Genomic DNA, 19,123 nt, shown 5'->3' on the forward strand with positions numbered 1-19,123 from the left:
AAGGGAGGGAGCTGACAAGCACAGTTTAAACTTAGAGAAGTTGAAGGAGGGGAGGATAAATTAGAGAGGTGGGAAGACCTGAGGTGGAAAAGTTGATGTAGGAAGTGGCATCCACCACTGTAGGATGTTTTTGGGAATACCACAGTGAGGTTGGATGCCACTGCAGCCCCACTGCTGGGGTTACTGGAGTCTGGTAGCATTTAGCAGGAGCACCTGGTGCAGAATTCACTGTGAATACTCATTCATTGTGAACTGCTGGAAATCATTTAAACTCTCCTGACTTCATCTGCTTCATTTAACCCTCGAATTGGAAGCACAAGTTATTTATCTGCACTTGGCAGCTGCCCCTTGAAATGTGGTCCTGCTCTCAGGATGGCTCCTGGACTCTTGAGTGGGAAGCTTTGGACATGGGGTGGGCTGTGGATGTGGAGCTCCTCTGCGTGGGTGTCCCACCCGTGGGAGCGGAGGAGCTGGATTTGCTCTACGTGCTGTTCCCCAGCTCACGGCCCGGTGGGGCTTCTGTGGTGAGGAGGAGAGGCTTCCCACTGCAGCTGCAAGTTGAAGGGATAAACAGGAGGAAAAACAAAAGTATTAGTACAGCTTGTGCTGGGTTGGGCTGTCCAGACTGCCAGGGATCAAAAGGGAGCAGATGCGGTGTGTCTGGGTGGACTTGGCAGCCCTCGTCCTGGAGCTCAGCCCTTCCCTGGCCCTGCATGCTCAGCTGGAGGCAGGACACCGTGCTTCTGCCTTTGAACCACTCTGTAAACCTGACTGGTATTAATTTCTTCCTAATTTCCTAATGCTTTCCCTTTGGGAGTGTGGTGAGTGTGTTGAGGAGTGGTGGTGGTTTGTCTGAGCAGAGCGAAGATTAAGCCAGCCCTTTTTTGCCTACAAGTTGGTTACCCAGCTTTCACTGTTTAATCATTTCCTTTTGCATAGGTTTGGAGGTACTTCCCCCACCTCCCACCCCCCCCAATGATGTTTTGTTTGAGAACACTTTCCAGATCCGTGGTTAGTGGTGGGTATTAGGCTTGAGAGATTACCCGGGGAGCTGGTGGAGCCCTTGCATTGTTAGACTCGGAAGTGGGAACCGGCTGAATTAGTTGCTTTTAAAGGGATTTAAGAGCAGTGTGGGAAAAGGGAGAGCTGTGAGTTTGCTGTGTGCTGGCACTCAGCATCCACCCAGGCCTGGAGAACAAGCTCAAAGATCTCATAAGCAGTCCTTACTGTTACTTTGTTGTTGTTTAATGCTCATTTAAACACTATATGAGGACTATCCTGTACAAATGCACTTGGCACAGCTCCATGCTGGTTTGCTATAGAGATACAAATATTTAGGGAAACTTTGCTTAGCAAATACATGACTAAATCCCCCTTTTCCAGCTCTTTGTCGGGGGGGCCTTGAAAGCTCAGTATTTGGAGGGAAGGAGTTGAATCTTGAGAAGGCTTGATTAAAAAAAAAAAAAAAAAGATTACTTTCTGAATTGCAGTGTAATAAATGACTTCAACCAGACAGCACAGTGATTTTCCTCTGCATCTCCGTGCTCACAGATTTACCCACTGAAGTTCATCTTATTTCCAAAGGTTATTGGTATGTCCATGAAAAGGCTGGGAACAGCCTGGCTTTGTTTTCCCATGAGCTGTGGGAGTCTGAGCTGGGGGAACACGGATTACTCTTCAACCAGCGAGTCTGGGGGAGGATATGCTGCTCATGTTGGGCAATGTGGTTTAAATTTGCAAGCTATTACTATCTGGTCACTTGGTTAATGAAGCGGAGAATAATTTGTGTCCTTAATGTTCCTGGGAGGTTGAAATGCCCTTAAAAAGCCAATCTGTCCTACTGCCCTGGCTTTCTCCAGCAAGAATAAAAAATAAAAAGTAACCAGACCTGGTTAGGTGACCAGCTCGGTAATACCAGAGGAAATGAAGCAGTTTGTGATCAGCACAGTGACTGTTTCTTTATATGACTAGAAAGTACCTTGTGTACAAATTTTTAGCTGCACTCTCTCCAACTTTCATATTTTGTGGGGTTTATTTTGTTTTAAATAATTTGTGGTGGTTTTTTCCTCCCTGCTCACATTTACTCACCTTCTTAGGGTGAGTACTCAGGGATTAGATAAGAGATGACTGGGAAGAGGAAGGAAATTCCACTCTTGCAGCTGAAGTGAGAATTAGGAGGCTAAGCATGAATGCATCCTAAAACTCCCCGAAGATCCCTTCCCAGGTCTCATCCAAAGTAAACTCTGCTTACTCCAGCAGTATTTTACCACGCTGATACTGCCTTGTGAAGGACAGGGAAAGCTGCTCCCTCACCCTCAGCAAAATCAGCTATTCCAGGAAAATCCTCCCCCCTAAATTGCCAACACTATCACCTTCTTGTCCGTGATTGTACCTTGTCTCCACCACCATCATCACTGTCCTTCAGAAATGTGGATTTCTTTAAGCACTTCTTAAAAGAAATGTAAGTTGCTGGGTTTTAATGGACTGAAAATTAGCTTTTTTTCCTCCCACCCTTAGCTTGGCAAAAAGTAATTAAGAGAAAAGTTCAAATAACTTCTTGCAGAAGTATCCCAGCGTGATCTGGAAGTGATTACATTATTGCTGGTGTTGATTTAAGGCTTCTTGTCATCTCTGTGAAATCTAGTGTATCTAATCATGGGCCCATAGCTGCTTTTTTCAGTAGTAGAGCCTTTCGTTTCACTGGCTTGTATAGGCTTGAAATGAAACTAGACTGTGTATACTTGAACTTTTTGTGTGTGTGTGAAGAAAATTCAACAATAGCCTGAGTTAACATGCTGGTAGTGAAAATGTTGAATGAGCTTAATGATTACCTTTCTTTCCTGACTTTTGAAAGGAAATAAAATATGTATATTTTTAAAAAGTTGGGATTTTTTTTTTCAGAAAAAGTAGGATTTCTGTAGTAATGCAAATAATCTGCAGCAAACTGTAGGGTCATCAGACCTTGCTGAAAGGAAGTCTGAGTGTATGTGCAACTGGTCTATGTGTTTGAAGCAATTCAAGTATTACTCTTTTTTTGGGAGTAGAAGCCGTTGACTTAATCTGCTCTCCAATCTTTGGAGGAGTGAGACATCCAAGAAGGTTATCCCTGTCCATTTACTCATCCAGAGGGAGGTTGTTATATCTGATATTGCCGTGTAACTTTGTACGTTCCAGCTTTTTTTTCCTGACAGTGCCCTGAGAGGCTCATGGAATTTTTTTGGCTGCTCATGGACTCTTTGCAAACAAGAGGCAGTTGTGTTTCTCCTGCTGGAATGCATTGCCCTATGGAAGCAACGCTCACCTAAGAATCTACTCCGTGCCCTGTCATGTCCCATGTAGTTTTCTGAACCCTTTGCTCTTCTGCTTGGCTGGGTGGAAGGCAGAAGCTCTCCACAACAATGACTGTTTCTTTTTAGGGCTATGGCAAGTGAGGGATCTGGGATTAAAACATGCAACTTCATCTCTCCCAGCTTTGGGCTCCTGCAGTCGGATGTGGCTCCGCATGATTTTGCCTTGTGCCAGAAGACAGCTCTCTGCCGTGGCTGGTGAGGGTTTCAAATTAGGTTTTCTTCTTGCCTGCCACTGGCCCTGTTAATTGCTTTTAAGCTAAGGACTGATGTACTCATTTGGTATCAGGAGATTACTGGGTAGTGGTTAAACTGCCACCCCCGAGCCTGCCGCCCTACCCCAGCCCCACCGCGGGAAGCACCGCGGCAAGAGGGGCTGCGAGCGAGTGGAGGGCAGGCAACAGGAGAGACTCCTCTCTGAGGCAGAGAGGGTGCGAGGGCCTCGCACCACCATCTTTGGGGCGGCTCTTGACACATTCCGGTCACGGCAGCGCAGTCTTTGGTGCGGCGCTCTGAGACTGCGGGGCAGGGTGGCGCCGGCCTTAGGGTGGCCTGGGAGGACTGCCGGGCAGGGCGGCACCAGCTTTAGTGGCACCAGTCTGGGATTTCCCCCATTCTGCACCCTGGGAAAAATCCAGTCCGGGTTTTCCCCATTCCGTACTTCAGCAAAAATCCAGTCCAGGTTTTCCTCCATTCCGCACTCCGGGAAAAATCCAGTCCGGGTTTTCCTCCATTCCGCACTCCGGGAAAAATCCAGTCCGGGTTTTCCCCCATTCCGCACTCCGACCGAAATCCAGTCCGGGTTTTCCCCCATTCCGCACTCCGACCGAAATCCAGTCCGGGTTTTCCCCCATTCCGCACTCCGACCGAAATCCAGTCCGGGTTTTCCCCCATTCCGCATACTCCGAAATCCAGTCCGGGTTTTCCCCATTCCGTACTCCGGGAGAAATCCAGTCCGGGTTCTTCCCCCCCTCCCCCCTCTCCCTTTTCCCGGTCTCTCCCGGTGTTCCCGGAGGAGCCGCAGGACCGGCAGTCCCCGGAGCTGTGCGGGGTCCGGCGGTCGGGGCTCGGCTCGACTCCCGGGGCTGGCAGGGCTCGCTGAGGAGCGCTCGGTGCCCATTCCGTGAGGGGGCCCGTGGCTAACTCCCTCGGGGAATGACCCATCCTGCGGCTTCTGGAGGGCTGAGCTGAGAAGCCAAAATACGAGAATTTAGTGAAAACAAAGCCTACCTTGAGTGTTGTATTGTTTGAGATTTCACAAAGGCATTGGCTTCACCGATGGGTTGAAGTGGCTGTTTCTTCCCCTTTCCCTCCCCCAAAAAATACTATCAAAAGTGTCAAGATACAAACTAAGGAGTCTGAAGGCACAGGAAAGACTAATTATCTCAGCCCTGTGTTGTGGGCTGCCACTGATGGGCAACAAATTACTTGAAGTTTTAGTGTGTGTAGTTTATGTTACTGATTGAGTTATGAGAGTTGTCATCCAAATGGAAAAAAAATGGGGCTGAAATGTGTTCATTTGTGCAGCCTCCTGCAGGCTGCTCAGCCTGTTCTCCATAGCACAGCTGCCTCGCTGCTCTGCTGCTAACAAGGTGGATTAATTGCACCTCTGGAATTACCAGGGTTCCATTGCGTTCCTGCTGCTGGGAACCAGGTGCTGCCATTCAGCTCCGTGCCACTCTGGATGGCCTGTGTTTCAAGAGCACCACATAAGCTCAACAAATGATGAATTTCTGTGGAAGGTCTTTGAAATGCATGAATATTAAATTTTGTATCTGCTGGGGCTGTTGTAGGAAAACGTGTTTTGCAGGAAACTTGTGTGATGTCACTACTGTCTCAGCAGTATCCCAGAAGGTGTTTGGTCCCACTGAAGTGGGACAGTGACTCGGTTGGTACCTTCTTCTCAATCCTTCCTTTACAAAGGAGCAGCACAGTAACACTGTCTCAGTCTGGACACCTCCCTCTTATACAGAATTGTGTGGAAAATCTGTCCATGTACCTATTTTTCTGCTTTTTCCTGGTTTCTCTGTTCCTGAAGGGCACCCTTCCTGGGTGGAAGGAGTTTTGATCTGCAGGTGACTTCCCAAGTGTAGGTTTGGTGTGGATACACTGAGGTGTTTCGGAGCCTGATGCGAAGCAGATTTGACTCTGTTCTAATCTGTCAATTAAACCAAGAGCTTCAGATTCTGCAGCTGGAAGTACTGAGAAGCCTGGAATTAGCATTACCTTTGAAGGGCCAGTGGGGAGCATCCGATTTTGTTTTCTTTGTTCATGGCGTTCCAGAATAATCTTAGGGAGTCGCTCCTGTTGCTCCATGCTGAGCCATGCTGCCTTCTCGAGGACATGGAGTTCTCTGCTGAACTCCTTTCTTAGAAACAGTCACTGCATGTAGCAGTGCTCTGCCCCTCATGTGTGTCCAGACAGGACGTGTGGATGAACACGAGCTCACCCGAATCTGTGTTTAATGCACCTCTGTGACTTCCACGAGCGCTGGCAGTTCGTGTGGATTATTCTCCAGGGGCAGAGTTGAAGGCACACGCTGGCTGTTACTTGTGAGTCAGGAACTGGAGTGCAATTCCTTCTCTGCTTCAGGAAAAATTTGGAAGAGCTTTGCTTCTGACTCTCCAAAACACACTTGAAACATAACTCAGTGGCAAGCTTTGTTTTGGAAGTGGCCTCGCTCCAGCAATGGTTTTGTTGAGCGCTGTTTATCCCAATTCCTTCCCCGGCTTAATAGACTGAGAAAGTAAAAACTGTTGTGTGGGTGGGTGGTTGAAAATGGGCCGGATGGATATTGCTGCAATTTGTGTTTCATAAATAGTGGTAGCTCGTGCGTAAGCCTGTAATTGACTGAAAATGCATTAAGAGATAGTGCTGTCAGCTGCTACTTAAAATCCATCACTGGGGCCTCTTGGGGAGAGGGGGAGTTGGGCAGAAGGGGGACGTGCAAACTGTGCAGCATTGAACACTGTGCTTCAACTGTGCTCGAAGTTGGTGTTGTCAAATGTTTACTGAAGAAGGCAAATCTTAAACACTCGAGAAGAGAAAGCTGTCCAGTCTGCAGTGGGCCAGGCAACAGTGGTGTTAATTATGGCCTGTGTCTGAAAAAAATCTGGGACTGGTGAGTGGGATGTGGAAGGGCTGGAAGGAGATGAAACCATCAAAATTCCAGAGCTTTCAGGTTTTGTGCAGGGAACATTTCTGGCCTCCCCGTGGCTGTACAGCCAGCGGTGCTGGAGCTGCTCTGGAAGGTTGTCTTGCTCCCAGAGCTGCTGAACTTGCTGCTGCTCAGGGCTCTCATTGTGTATGGACCTGTCACTTAATTTGCCCTTAATTAGGCTCAACAATTTGAACTGTATGTTTTTGATATCTAATTCAGATAGGAGCAAAGCCAGGTGTTGGAGCTCTTGCAGGGTACGAGCACGTGTGTGGGGGGGTGAGTGGGCAAAGTGCTGCCTTTCAACAGGGGAAAAGTCACCTCTGAAAAGGTACAGTTGGAGGTGAACATCAGGAATAGTCCCTCCTACTGTCAGATTCAAATTTCCCAGGGGAAATGATCCAAATGGGATTCACTGTTTAAGCTGAATACTGTGAGAACGACTGGAAGGTTTGTTCCTTCCATGTGATTCCTGTGGATATGTGGTCTTACACAAGAAATGTTTATGAGGGACGCCTTTCCATGTTGCCAAGGTTGGGAAATGTCCAATTTGATGGAAAGCTTTCTGGTGAATCTCCTTTAGCCTCCAGCTGCCACCAGCTCTGACCTTCTGGGGGCTGGGTGATGGTGGTTGCTTGCTTCAGTTTTTACTGGGTGATAGTTTTATCTCCAACATGAGGATAACTCTTGGGAAAAGGCAATCTTGCTTGGACACCTGCAGCGACTTGGAATGGGTGGGAATGGTCACTTTTAAGGGCTCTTTATTACTGTTGATGGTGTCATTGTGGGCTGTGGGTGATGAAGGGATGGTTTCTTGGTAATTGCTGCACATTCTGCTGAGAATAAAGGGCAAAAGACAACCTTTTTGTCTTTTCTACATAAGTAAACTATTTTGATCAAGTTTTTTTTCCTAAGAGTTCTATTTTGGGAGAGTGAAGCCCTACTTTCCTGTGCTTCCTCGGTTGGGGGAGGGACCTGGTTTCACCCACACCTGTAGTGTAGGGTCATGCAGCAACTTCAGGCCCTTTGATACAAGCAGATGCATTTTGCAAGGATCCCAACCCACTGTAACCCCCAGTCCAGCTCGTCTTGGTGCCGACACCGGTGGCAGGAGGCAGCTTTGCAGTCCAGAAATGTGAGTGGAGCCCTCCCCAAAATGGCCCGTGGTGTCCTTGGTCGTTCAAGATCTGGCTGCGCCTGCCAAGCGTAAAAAGTGCCTTTTTCAAACGAGCTTTTATCGTTTGTGCTGAAAAAGGACTTGGAGGCTTCCTGTTCAGATAGGACTTTTGTGCTGGACATGGGATCTTTCCAGTCCCCAGTGAATAAACACAGCTGGCTGTTTTTGGGAAAGGGACTTAACATCTTTGCATCAAAGCTGTACAAATAAGGCAGCAAGCTGTACTGAATTATTGGATAAGGTTTTCTGACTTTTACAGTGTCTTAAAAGTGATCCAGTGAAAAAAAAAATACATTTTTTTACGAGGCTGCCTTGAACCCGTGCAGGGGGAAATGAGCTTCTCCTCCTCCCCCCTTTGGAAACATGACTAAAACAGGCAGCCTCGATGACTTATCAATGTTGGATTATCATGCAATAATTTACTGGGCAGCCTTTTGCTGTCCAGAGCCGCCCACGCACAGGAGTCAATGGTGCCTTTGTTTGCAAGAATGCATGATCTAATGGGGTGGTGGGAGTTCACCTTCGTTCCAGCACTCTCAAAGCTGTGCTCATTCCCTCAGTGTCCCAAACACGTTTCCTTCCTCTGTCCCCATCCTAGCACTTAAAACTCCCAAGAAAAAGCAACCCATGTTTATATCTCTGACAGGCACCCCCAGCCAGAATCTTTGTTTTGGTGGAGCATGGTTTAAGAGAAGGCTGTTCAAATCCTTCAGGCCTTTCTTGCTCGTGATACATGCGCATAAATCTTCAGGCTCTTCATGTGAGAACAAGAAAATAAACCTGAGGTTTATTATTCCTGGTTTGTGTTCCTTTGAGGGCCAACACTTGGCACTTGAGAGCTGTCATCCATGCTCCTGTGTGGGGAGTTATTTCCCCAGTGGAGTTCATCAGGAAGTCAAAATCCTTCATGTTCTTTCTTCAGATGCTGGATATTCCATTTGCTTGTGCAATACCAGCACTCTCCTCCTCATCCTCCTCCTCCACAAATGTTCTCAGAAAAACTGGGGAGTAGCTGCAAAGGACATTTGCTCCAGAACTACAGAAATGTCCTGCTTTCAGTCATAAGTTTGGCTTTTTCTCGTGCACATGTGATGCAAGCGACATAACTTGGGGCTTACGTGTCTTGCAGGTGCTGGGCTGTTGTTGTTTAATGAAACTGCTTCATTCCAAAGGAGCAAGTTTCTTAGGGTGTTTCTCACTCTACTTACAAACTCTGTCCTGCTCTCATTGCCCATCTGCATGCTGGAGCAGATGAGTGTCTTGAAGCATCAGTCTGCTTATATCTGTGTGGTGGGAGAGTTGATGGTTCAGGAAGGGTAGAGTGGAGACAAGGGAAAGGGAAAATGGCATGGGCACCTTTCAGTCTGGGAAAGGTGGCATCTCCTCCTGGGGGTGACAGGGAAACAGGTCTGAATGAGCAAAACGAGATGCCAGCGGTGTTTGATTGCTCTCTGACCTGTCACTGCGAAATGGAAATGAAGTCCAGCCAAAAAGCACTAAGCAGGCGTTATTTGTTACTGGGTTCATTTCAGTGCTTTGAACCTTTGCTAGGACATAGTTTGTCAGTAGGTACCTGCATGAAAAACCTGCCCTGAAACAGCAGCCAAACAGAAGGGAAACCATTTCATTGCTGCTCAGTGGATTTTGCTGAAAACAAGTCTGCAGAGGCGTGGTTTGTTGCCCAGGACAGGTGGGTTAGTTTTTCCCTGGGCAGCAGAACTCAGTGGCTCTATTTTCAGGCTCACTGCTGGGAGGATGCCTGGAGGGGCTGCAGGGAATGCAGGAGGGATAGCCTGGATTCTTCCCACGTGCAAGGGGTTGAGTGGACAGACAGGGAAGGAGAGGAGTGTGGTCTGGGCTTATCTCACCCAGGCATCTGCTCACAATTCAACACTTGTACTCATTGTGCCAGCTGGCAGGACAGTTTTCCTGATGTAAATTATCCATCCGTTCTGAGGGGCCTGAATACAAGGAGACCTTTTGTGTGTAGGGATGAATTCCTAACTTGGGGGAAAAAGGGAGGAGTTAGTAAAGATCTAAATGGCATTTGCTTACATTTTTTCCAGTCTATCTTTACGGTTTTCAGCGTGGCACAGTTTCCTAGTGGACCTTGGGATACACAGTTGGGCGATAACCCTGCTGAGGAAGGGCTGTGATTGCTGGTGGCAGCATCTGGTCAAGCCCAACAATGTGAGCAGGTTGTTTTGGGGGAAGCATCCCCTGGAATCAAACAGCTCTGAATGTTTTCAAAGCCACTGCTGCTGCCCCTCCAGGCAGCCAGGACTTGCTCTGTTGAATCCATAGTTGCAATACTACCTTGGAAGGCTTGTAGATGTGCTTGCTTATTGTAGAGAAAGACATTAAAGGTTTTCCACATCAGCCTGAACTGTCAGAAGGGGCTGGTTATCTTGTCACCTTGTCACTTGCTGGTGGGCATCTTCATGCCTTGGAAAAGATGCAGTTTTAAACAGCACCGCTCGTGATTTTGAGCTCTGGGTGCTTTAAAGACAAGTCAGGTTGTGCTCGTGGTCACTGATTGCAGCATGTGGAGTTCTTCCTGCAAAACAGATCTGCCACTTCTCAGTACACAGAGGGAAATATTATCTGACATTTGACGCTATCAGACACTTCAGAGCCAAACCGAGATCAAAATAATGACCAGCTTCTAGGAACAGGAGAACAGTGACTTTTTGTCTTGTAAATGAAGTGTTTAAAAGTGCCTTTCACCTGGTTATTGCTGTCACCATTTCTCACCGTAATAGCTGGGAATGTTTATTCAACTCTTCGAGACTTGAAAGCAACCTGGGCTTGCTTATCTTTGCTAGAAAAAGGCTCTGGAACCTCGAAGAGCTGCCAGGCTGCTCAACACAGGTTTTGTGAACGGTGGGGAAACACGTTGATTTATTTATTTCCACAGCACAGAGCCGCTGTCTGTGCATTAACTGCATTCCTCTTTAGTGCCATTAACTGCACTTCCCAAGGAGTTACTTTCCCAGCTGCCATAAATGTCTTTATCACCTGGGTTGCTCCGTCGGGGTGGGGGATTTTGAATGTGTTTGCCTTGGCCTGCCGTGTAAAACTGGAGGTGAAAAAGGGAGGGTCCTTCACTGTTCAGCACAAGGAGTTTCTGTGGAACGTGTTTTCATGCTGCCCAGAGTGCAGCTGGCATGTGCTGGGCCTCTAGCTGAGCTGGGAGTTTTTGCAAGGAGCTGTGGGAGACCTTGTGCGGGAACAGGGATCGTAATCCAGTTAGAGTGGAGCAGGAAAAAAAGAGTTCTTTTCCGGGACATGCGAGCTGTGACCCGGCCTGGCAGCGAGAGCTGAAAGCTCTGTGTGAGTGAGAGCACGAACCCGGCCCCCTCTTCATTCCCAGCATTCTTTTGAAACATTTCCTCCCCAAAACCATCTTGATGAAGCCTAAACATGGGGGGTTTTGCTTCACATCAAAGGAATGCAGTACTAGCGGAGGAAAACTAACCACTCCAAGTCAAAGGAGCAGGATATTCCTGACAATTCAGCTGACACAGCTTAATGCAGTGTTCTTCATTCTGTTGACTCTGGGCTTGTTTTTTTTTTCCCTTCTGGACTCATGGAATGGCTGCTCTTGCCTGTTGTCTTCACTATTTTCACTTGTCGTGAAAGCTGCCCAGAGAAATCCCACCAGGGCAGACTTTCAGCCTTACATTTTGCTTGCCTTATATTTTTAGCGTGTGAGTTCAGTTCATTAAGCTGTGGACAGTTTTCCTGTTGATAAAACCGTGATAGTAGGTCTGGTTTTTAGATGCTGCCCATACAAGGTGTTGGTGAAGTTCTGGGATAGGCTAGCAAAGTTGTAGGTGAACACCTACCCTGGGGTTTTCCTGCAGAAGAATGAGGAGGCATTTGCTTCTAGGGCTCCTTGCCTTTACCTGGAAAAAATGAGGAGTAAATCATGGATTTGTTTGGGATTTCTTTTCTGTGGACCTGAAGAAGATATCTGTGCATGTCCAGCCTCTTTGCTTCTGTCAGTTGTGAGTTTCTGTCTCTGAAGCATATTTTGCCTTCAGTGAGCAGCTCTCTCTGAGTGTTGGTCCGTTGGAGTTTTGAGCCCTTGTGGAAGGTGCGAGGTTGGCATTAATGCTGTGATTGCTCCTTGCTTGTCTTCTGTGTGTGAGAAGATCTCATTAAACAATCAACCCCAAACCAGCAGTGAGCAGCAAGTACTGAGCAAGAGCCACAGATTGTGAATGGTCTGGCTTCCAATCCTGTGCTTAGGTCATCTGTAACCACACATGATATAAACAGGGAAGGGGTGTTTTGGGGGAGATATTAGGGCGTTTGTATTTGTCCAACAGCCCAGCTGTCCTGCATGTCACACACAGCCAGTACTTCTTGGTGGGTGGCTCTAAACACAGGATGGGTCTTTTCCTATCCTGGGGACGTGTAGTTTTTCAGGTACTGCGTGTCTTGATCTTTGCTTTATTATTTTTTTTCCTGGCCCGTTTTGCCGTGCTTCTCCTGCTGCTTTGGTTCCTGGTGGCAGCCAGGCTCTGGGTGTGACGTGCCTGGTCCCAGTCTAACCAGTTAAAATTTAATATGGTGGAGTTCATTCATTTTACAAGTCGAGGTTAAATGCTACAAGCTGAAAAAACCTGTTTCTCTATCAGCTGAAACTCTTCTGGGAGATTTTTTTTTCTTTTTTTTTGAACCAGTGGTGGCTTCAAGTTCTGCTTAAAGCAGTGTTTTTCTTGGAAGTGGTGGGAGCATTAAAGAGCGTGGCGGGGACTAAACACCCGAGGTTTTACTCCAAACAAACCTCACGTTGTTTCAGCGAGCTCCCTACGTGCTCCGGGGTGTGCTGATGGTACACAGCCTGTTTGCAGAGGTGGAGCAAGAACAGCTGGCACACAGCTGTGCCCCTCCTCCAGGGGAATGGTGGAGGAAGGTGGCTGAAGTGGGCTCTGGCTCTTGTCTCCTCGTGGGTTTTCTCAGGGGTGTGTGTCCCCTGGGCAGTTGGTTTATGTGCTCAAGTCTGCTGGAGAACAATCCACGAGGGGGGACAATGTGCTGACCTCCACAAACCTCTTAGGAGGTGAACAGAGGGCAGGGAGGTAGGTTTTCATTTATCCTCCTAGCAAACAGAGAACGTGGCTAGGTCGTAAATCATTGCACTCTGATCCAAAATGTGTCTTGGTGACCTGAAATACACAGTCTGGGAAACTTAAACTTCGCTTTGGCTTTCCAGTGAGTGGAAGAGGTGTGTGCTCAGTAATTCAGCGCTGGAAGAAAGGCTCTGTGAGTAATAGGAGTTTGAGATATTGTCTATTTAGGGAGGAAGCAGAGGTATAAGCCAGACTTCTACCTCTCTGGTTAATACTGTTTCTTTCATACATGTATTTGGAAGAAACACCATCAAATGTTAACTTGGGGCCTGGCCCTAGACACCCACAAACTGTTTGGGGGTTTGATGTAGTCTGTCATCTGTTGGGGTAAGGACACTGCTGTTGGGTGTCTGCAGGAGAGAACTGCACCTCGTGACACCTGTGTTTGGTTACACAGGAGTCTGTAGGTCTGTTTATTTCTCTGTTCAATCTGCCCTCAACTTCTGCCTCCTCTTCCTTCACCTCGTCCCTGCTGGGCGGTTCAGTGCTGGACTGGGAGAGGCACTCCTGGTGTCCTGGGTAGCGCTGGGAGATGTTTCTCCAAAGAGGGAACTGCTGTGCAGCTCCTCCCGTTCTTTCCCAGCCCGAGCCTTTCTCACGGCCGTGCCCTCTCTCCCGCAGGGAAGGCCTTCGACATCACGTACGTGCGCCTCAAGTTCCACACGAGCCGGCCCGAGAGCTTTGCCATCTACAAGCGCACGCGGGAGGACGGCCCCTGGGTGCCCTACCAGTACTACAGCGGCTCCTGCGAGAGCACCTACCGCAAAGTCAACCGCGGCTTCATCCGCACCGGGGAGGACGAGCAGCAGGCGCTCTGCACCGACGAGTTCAGCGACATCTCCCCCCTCACCGGGGGCAACGTGGCCTTCTCGACGCTGGAGGGGCGTCCCAGCGCCTACAACTTCGACAACAGCCCTGTGCTGCAGGTGCGTGAGCAGGGCTGAGGCAGGGCGGGTGCAGGGCTGAGCTGGGCCTTTTCACGTGTGGTGGTTGTGGATGGTGGTGGTGGCTTTGTGCCTGCTGGGCTGGGCTGCGCTGCAGCCCTTGTTCATAATGAAAGGCCCTTGCAGGGGTAGGTTGGGATGGACGTTCCTAAGAGGCGCTTTTGAGCTCTCAGCTCTGTTGTTTATGGTACAGAAAGCAAAACCGGTGGCACTAAGGTTGATTTGTCAGTAGGTGTCGTGGAAGTCTACAGAGGATGGATGCAAATCTCTGCCTGCTTAGAAAGCAGCTGTGGGCATTTATTGTTCTAGATGCAAGGACAGAAGAAGGTAAAGCCTCTGTCCAATTTCTATTTGAGGCATCTTGTGTGTATACTTTGAGTAGAAAAAATTTAGAAAGATGAGATTCTTCTAAACAAAGCATTACAGGAATCCTTGACCTGTTCTCTTACATGTGTGTGTTGGAGCAGGGGAGCTTGATTTTATCCACGGTGTTTTTCTCTTACAAGTGGCTTGGCAAGAGGGGTTTGGTTGGGTTTTTTTGTTGTTCACAGTGGTGGTTGGGCAGTGGGTCAGGAGCACACTGGAGCAGCAGTTTATCTGATTTACTTGCCACTTTCTGTATTCTGCTTGGTGACTTCCCCAGCTTAAATTGCAACAAGGAGCTAAAGCTGTGGGGTTTGCACCACTGGAGCTCCTTGTCTTCCTTTCAGAGCTGTGATTGCCATCACTTCCCTTTCCTCTTAGAGTAGCAGGGGCAGACTGAGACGTGAGCACCCAGCAGGCTTGGGGCTCGCCTGTCTGATCCCTAGGCAGGAGAGCAGAAACTGGTGGGTCTTGCTTCTGCAAACAGAAATAAAGATTAATGGGAAAGGAAGAACTCGAGAAATGGAAAAGAACCAGTTTGGCCACCTGGTTGGTGCAGCCAACCCCTGCAGAAAACCACATCTTATCGTTACGGTGAGCGCAGAGATTTCAAGTTAGCCACACGTATAATCTCCTGATAGACTTCTCTATTTTAGGACTAGAGACCTGACTGCCAGTTTCCTAAAGTATGTACAAACCTCTGGTGTTGCTTTTCAGAACTGAAGTAAATGTGTCTCTTTCGTGCTTGGTGTTTCCACGTGTTTGTAACTCGCTCAATCTTCCCGGGCTGGCTGAGCAGCGGTGCAGCTGCAGCACAGCTCTGTGTACAGTTGTGGGGGTTTTGTGTTCTTCTCTTGTGGCATTGCAAAGCTGTAATAAAGCCAGGGAGGTGCCAGTGACAGCCATGGGCTGAAGCTGATGTGAAATTTGGGGGCAAGGCTGTGTTTGCTGGCTGTTGCTGGAGGAGGGCAGGGCGGTGCGTTGAAGATGCTGTGTAAATATTATGAAAAGCTCTTGTGCTGCGAGTCAGATCTGCCTGTCTGTTTGTCTTCCTCAGCCTCCCCCGGCCTCATCCATGTGTCTGTCTGTGACTTTCAGCCTGGTGCAGCATGTCTGCAGACAAGTGCACCCTAAAGCTCTTCCCATTGGTGATGTGTAGCTTTGCAGGAGCACTGCAGGCAGATCTGTACAGTTAGCAAGCTGGCATAATCGCCTGCACTGCACTTCTTGTTGGAGAGGTTACCCACTGCTTCCCAGCTGAGAGCAGTCAGGATGTGGGAGGCACTGGAAAGGGTATCCAGAGAGGAGTGGGGTCCGGGAAACTCACTGGAACCAAGAGGATACGGTGTAAGGCCTCTGGAGGAGTGGCGTGTGAGGCTGCGAGGGGCAGAGGGGGAAAGGATGAGGAAGGAACGTGCTGATGGATGAATGGCTTTCCTTAATAGACCTGCTAATGACACAGCACTGCTGTGCTCTCCAGAGGGATGTTTGATGGTTCATCTGACGGGATTTCTGTCTGCTCTAGGAATGGGTGACGGCTACAGATATTAGAGTGACCCTCAACCGTCTGAACACATTTGGAGATGAAGTTTTCAATGACCCAAAAGTTCTCAAGTCTTACTACTATGCAATTTCTGACTTTGCTGTGGGTGGTAGGTGAGTAGACAATAAAATTCATACTTAAAGCTTTTGGTCAGCATTACTAGACTGCTTTAAAGGTTTTGGTTATACTCACATGATACCATTAGGCTCTGGTCTTTACTGACTGTCCTAAACCAAAAATGCAGTAGAATGAATTTTACATAGCTTGCAGACACTGTGCATAAGCATTTGTGGCTGTAATTTCAGGGCTGACAAGAGACTGAATTTTTTTTTTCCTTCATTAGATGAAATATTAAGTGATTTGGGAGGGTGGAGGTTGAAAATAGTAACAGAAATATCAAACAAAAGAAGAAATTTTTTTCCTGCCCTGTGCTTTGTGTGACTTTTTAAATCTGCCTTTATCTGTAGCTAGAAAAACAGTAAGTAGAAGATCTCAATGTCTCTCCTTCACATATGTTTTGGGAACTATCTCCTGTGAAGATCTGGAGCACTGTATGACACAGTTGTGGTTGTCCGTTCCTCTTGCCAAAGCTTACTGCTGAATGTTTAAACCTTAAGTAGTTGATGACAAAATGTTTTAATAAACAGAGCTGACACCAGTCAGTGTTTGGACTGTTTGCAGAGACCAGTCCTGAGCCTGGGATTTGGCCACATGGGGATTTGTACTGGCTGTACCACCGGTCTTGGAGGTCCCTGGACTTCTGTATTAGTCACCTCTGTGCTATTTAATTTCTTGCTGATACCACAATAGCCCACACCCAGCGAGCACACTGTGTTCTTCTGTGCAAAATGTATTAACCAAACGCCAACCAAACCTTTGTTTCTCCTACTCAGCTCACTCTGAAGACTGCAAAGAAGTTGGTTAACTTTCTCCCACTTCTAAATGCCTACCTGGAGTGTTCTGCAACCTCTTTTTTTTATAGGATGGTTTGGTTTGGAAGGGACCTTCAGAGACCATCCAGCCCCCACTGTGGAGAGGGACATCTTCCACTATCCCAAGTCCCATCCAACCTGGCCTTGAGCATTTCCAGGGCTGGGGCAGCCACAGTTTCTCTGGAAGCTCCTCACCACCCTCATTGCAGAACTTTCCTTCCTTATGTCTGATCTCAACCCACCCTCTTTCAGTTTAAAGTTATTGGCCCTTGTCCCATCACTACAGGACCTGGTAAAAAGTCTCTCTCCATCTTGCAAACCCCCTTTAGATATTGGAAGGCCTCCATAAGATCCCCCTGGAGTCTCCTCGTTTTGAGTTCTCCCTCACTTCCGTTGTGACCGCCTGCCTTTGAATTTGTCTCATCTCAGACCTTCGGATTTGGTCCCTGTTTTGGGGGATGGCTCTGTGAGTCACCTGGATCCTCAAGAGTTTAAATACCTGTTCCTTACCTCTCGTTGACCAGGTGCAAATGCAACGGGCACGCCAGCGAGTGCGTGAAGAATGAGCTGGGGAAGCTGGTCTGCAACTGCAAGCACAACACCTTTGGGGTCGACTGTGAGAAGTGCCTTCCCTTCTTCAACGACCGTCCCTGGAGGAGAGCGACGGCAGAGAGTGCCAACGAGTGCCTGCGTACGTGTGGCCACCCTTCAGGGACAGGCTGTCCCCTGCCTCTGCTGGGGGACAGAGCTGGCCCTGCGTGGTTGCAGTTGCCTCAGTTATAGTCAGTCAGTGTCAAGCACAGTTAATGGGACTGTTGGTCATTCAGCTCCTACCCTGTAGGAGCTTTCTGCTGGATCCCTAGGAAAGGGGCAGCTCCTTTCTGGAGAAGGATGGGAGCAACATTTAGGTGTGCTGCAGAAATGTAGAGTCTTGTACTTTATGGGACCCACAGAAATGTGTATTTAGGATGCTGGATTATAATTACCCTTACGAAAACTCCTCATTTAGTGTCTGCTGACTTGCCCTTGTACTTGGGTTAATGGTTTCAACAGTTAATTGTTAGTTGTCATTTGTTTCATCCCATTTTGAGGTTATTGCAGCAGTTCTGGACTGAAAATGCAGCTCTGTGTCATGGAACACCAGTTTGCTTGGGTTTGTGTCCCAGACCACAGCTCCTGGTAGTTTACTTTATGGGGAAGCTTTTTCAGACAGAAAAGCTTTCTTCCTGTCTGACCTCTGTGTGTCTCGATCGGTCCCAGCTGTCTGGTCAAGACCTTTGTCTTCCCCTCAACAGGCTGGTGAAACTGGGTTGTCCTGCTTCCTAAACAGATGGGAGAGACTCTCCTTGCAGCCTGGAGTAGCCTCGCTGTTACCTTCTCATGCTTGTTTGGATGATGGAGATTGGTGTTGCTGCGTGGGAGGGCAGCATTTTGGCTGCAGACGGCAGCCTGATGTGCAAGGGAGTGGAGTAGGAAGTGCTGGTTTTCTTGGGGATGTAGATGAGAATGGTGTGTTTCATCCTCACAGCCTCATCCAACCACCACAAAAACGCACTTCTCCCTTTCTGTCCTCGTGGTGCACAAACACCCTGGGGCTCGGGATGGTTTAAAAGCTCCTCCAAGACTCAGTACTGAGCTTTGCAGGGTTCTGTGCTGTCAGGGTTGGCTGGTCACTGATGGCACCTTGTCTTTGCAGCTTGTGACTGCAGCGGGAGGTCCCAGGAGTGCTACTTCGACCCCGAGCTGTACCGCTCCACGGGCCACGGCGGCCACTGCACGGGCTGCGCCGACAACACGGACGGCCCGCGCTGCGAGCGCTGCAGGGACGGCTTCTACCGCCTGGGCAGCGACGAGGGCTGCCAGCCCTGCAGCTGCAACCCCGTGGGTAAGCCCTGCCTGCTGCAACCCTCCAGGCACAAACCCTTATTTGCTTATTTCTTGCTTTATTTTTTATTTTTGTCATCCGTGTATGAAATGTTTTATCGTGTTGAGTTTTTGATTGAGCTGTCCTCGGATCTAATTGGGGTTGGATGCTTCGCCCCTGCAGCACTTAACTCCTTCAAATGTATTCTGAAAGTTTACTTGGTTTTTGTTTTTTTTTTTCCACTGTGTATGTGTTGCCGTGGACGCTCCCAGTACTAAAGAACTCATTTAAATTCTTAATAACCGAGATGATGTGAGTGGATATTTCTGGAAGTTGTTCATACTGAGGAATTGTAGTGAACTTTAGCTGCTGCATCAGTTTCTCCTACTGAGTTTCCAGGCACTATAAATACAAACCAGTGAAACATTAAACACAAAAGGGGTGGGGATAAGATAAAAACAAAGTAAGCTCAAAATATGTAGTTAAACTCCTTTTTTAATAAAAAAAAGAAAAAAAAAAGAAAAGAAGATGGGGGGAATTCTGGCAAGAAAACAAATCTTTTATTGTCAGGGGAACCACTTGACCTGTAAGGAATGATCCCATAACTACACCAGCCCGCAGTAATTAAGGGGGAAGGAGAGAAAAGGGTAACACA

The 19,123-nt window shown here is 48.1% G+C and overlaps 2 protein-coding genes across 3 annotated transcripts in view; one reads left to right on the forward strand and one right to left on the reverse strand.

The window, feature by feature from the left end:
- The window catches only part of ZBTB37 (zinc finger and BTB domain containing 37), a 331,509-nt gene that overhangs the window by 105,048 nt on the left and 207,338 nt on the right, over positions 1-19,123 (reverse strand). The window lies entirely within an intron of this gene.
- The window catches only part of LAMC1 (laminin subunit gamma 1), a 60,047-nt gene that overhangs the window by 22,474 nt on the left and 18,450 nt on the right, over positions 1-19,123 (forward strand). The window contains 4 exon segments of the mRNA XM_050307357.1: positions 13,444-13,748; positions 15,655-15,785; positions 17,129-17,295; positions 18,301-18,489. Of these exon segments, the coding sequence (XP_050163314.1) occupies positions 13,444-13,748; positions 15,655-15,785; positions 17,129-17,295; positions 18,301-18,489 (792 nt within the window).

The sequence above is a fragment of the Myiozetetes cayanensis genome, unplaced genomic scaffold (assembly GCF_022539395.1).
Source record: "Myiozetetes cayanensis isolate MyiCay16 unplaced genomic scaffold, myiCay2020 scf12, whole genome shotgun sequence".
In the NCBI taxonomy this organism is placed as follows: Eukaryota; Metazoa; Chordata; class Aves; order Passeriformes; family Tyrannidae; genus Myiozetetes; species Myiozetetes cayanensis.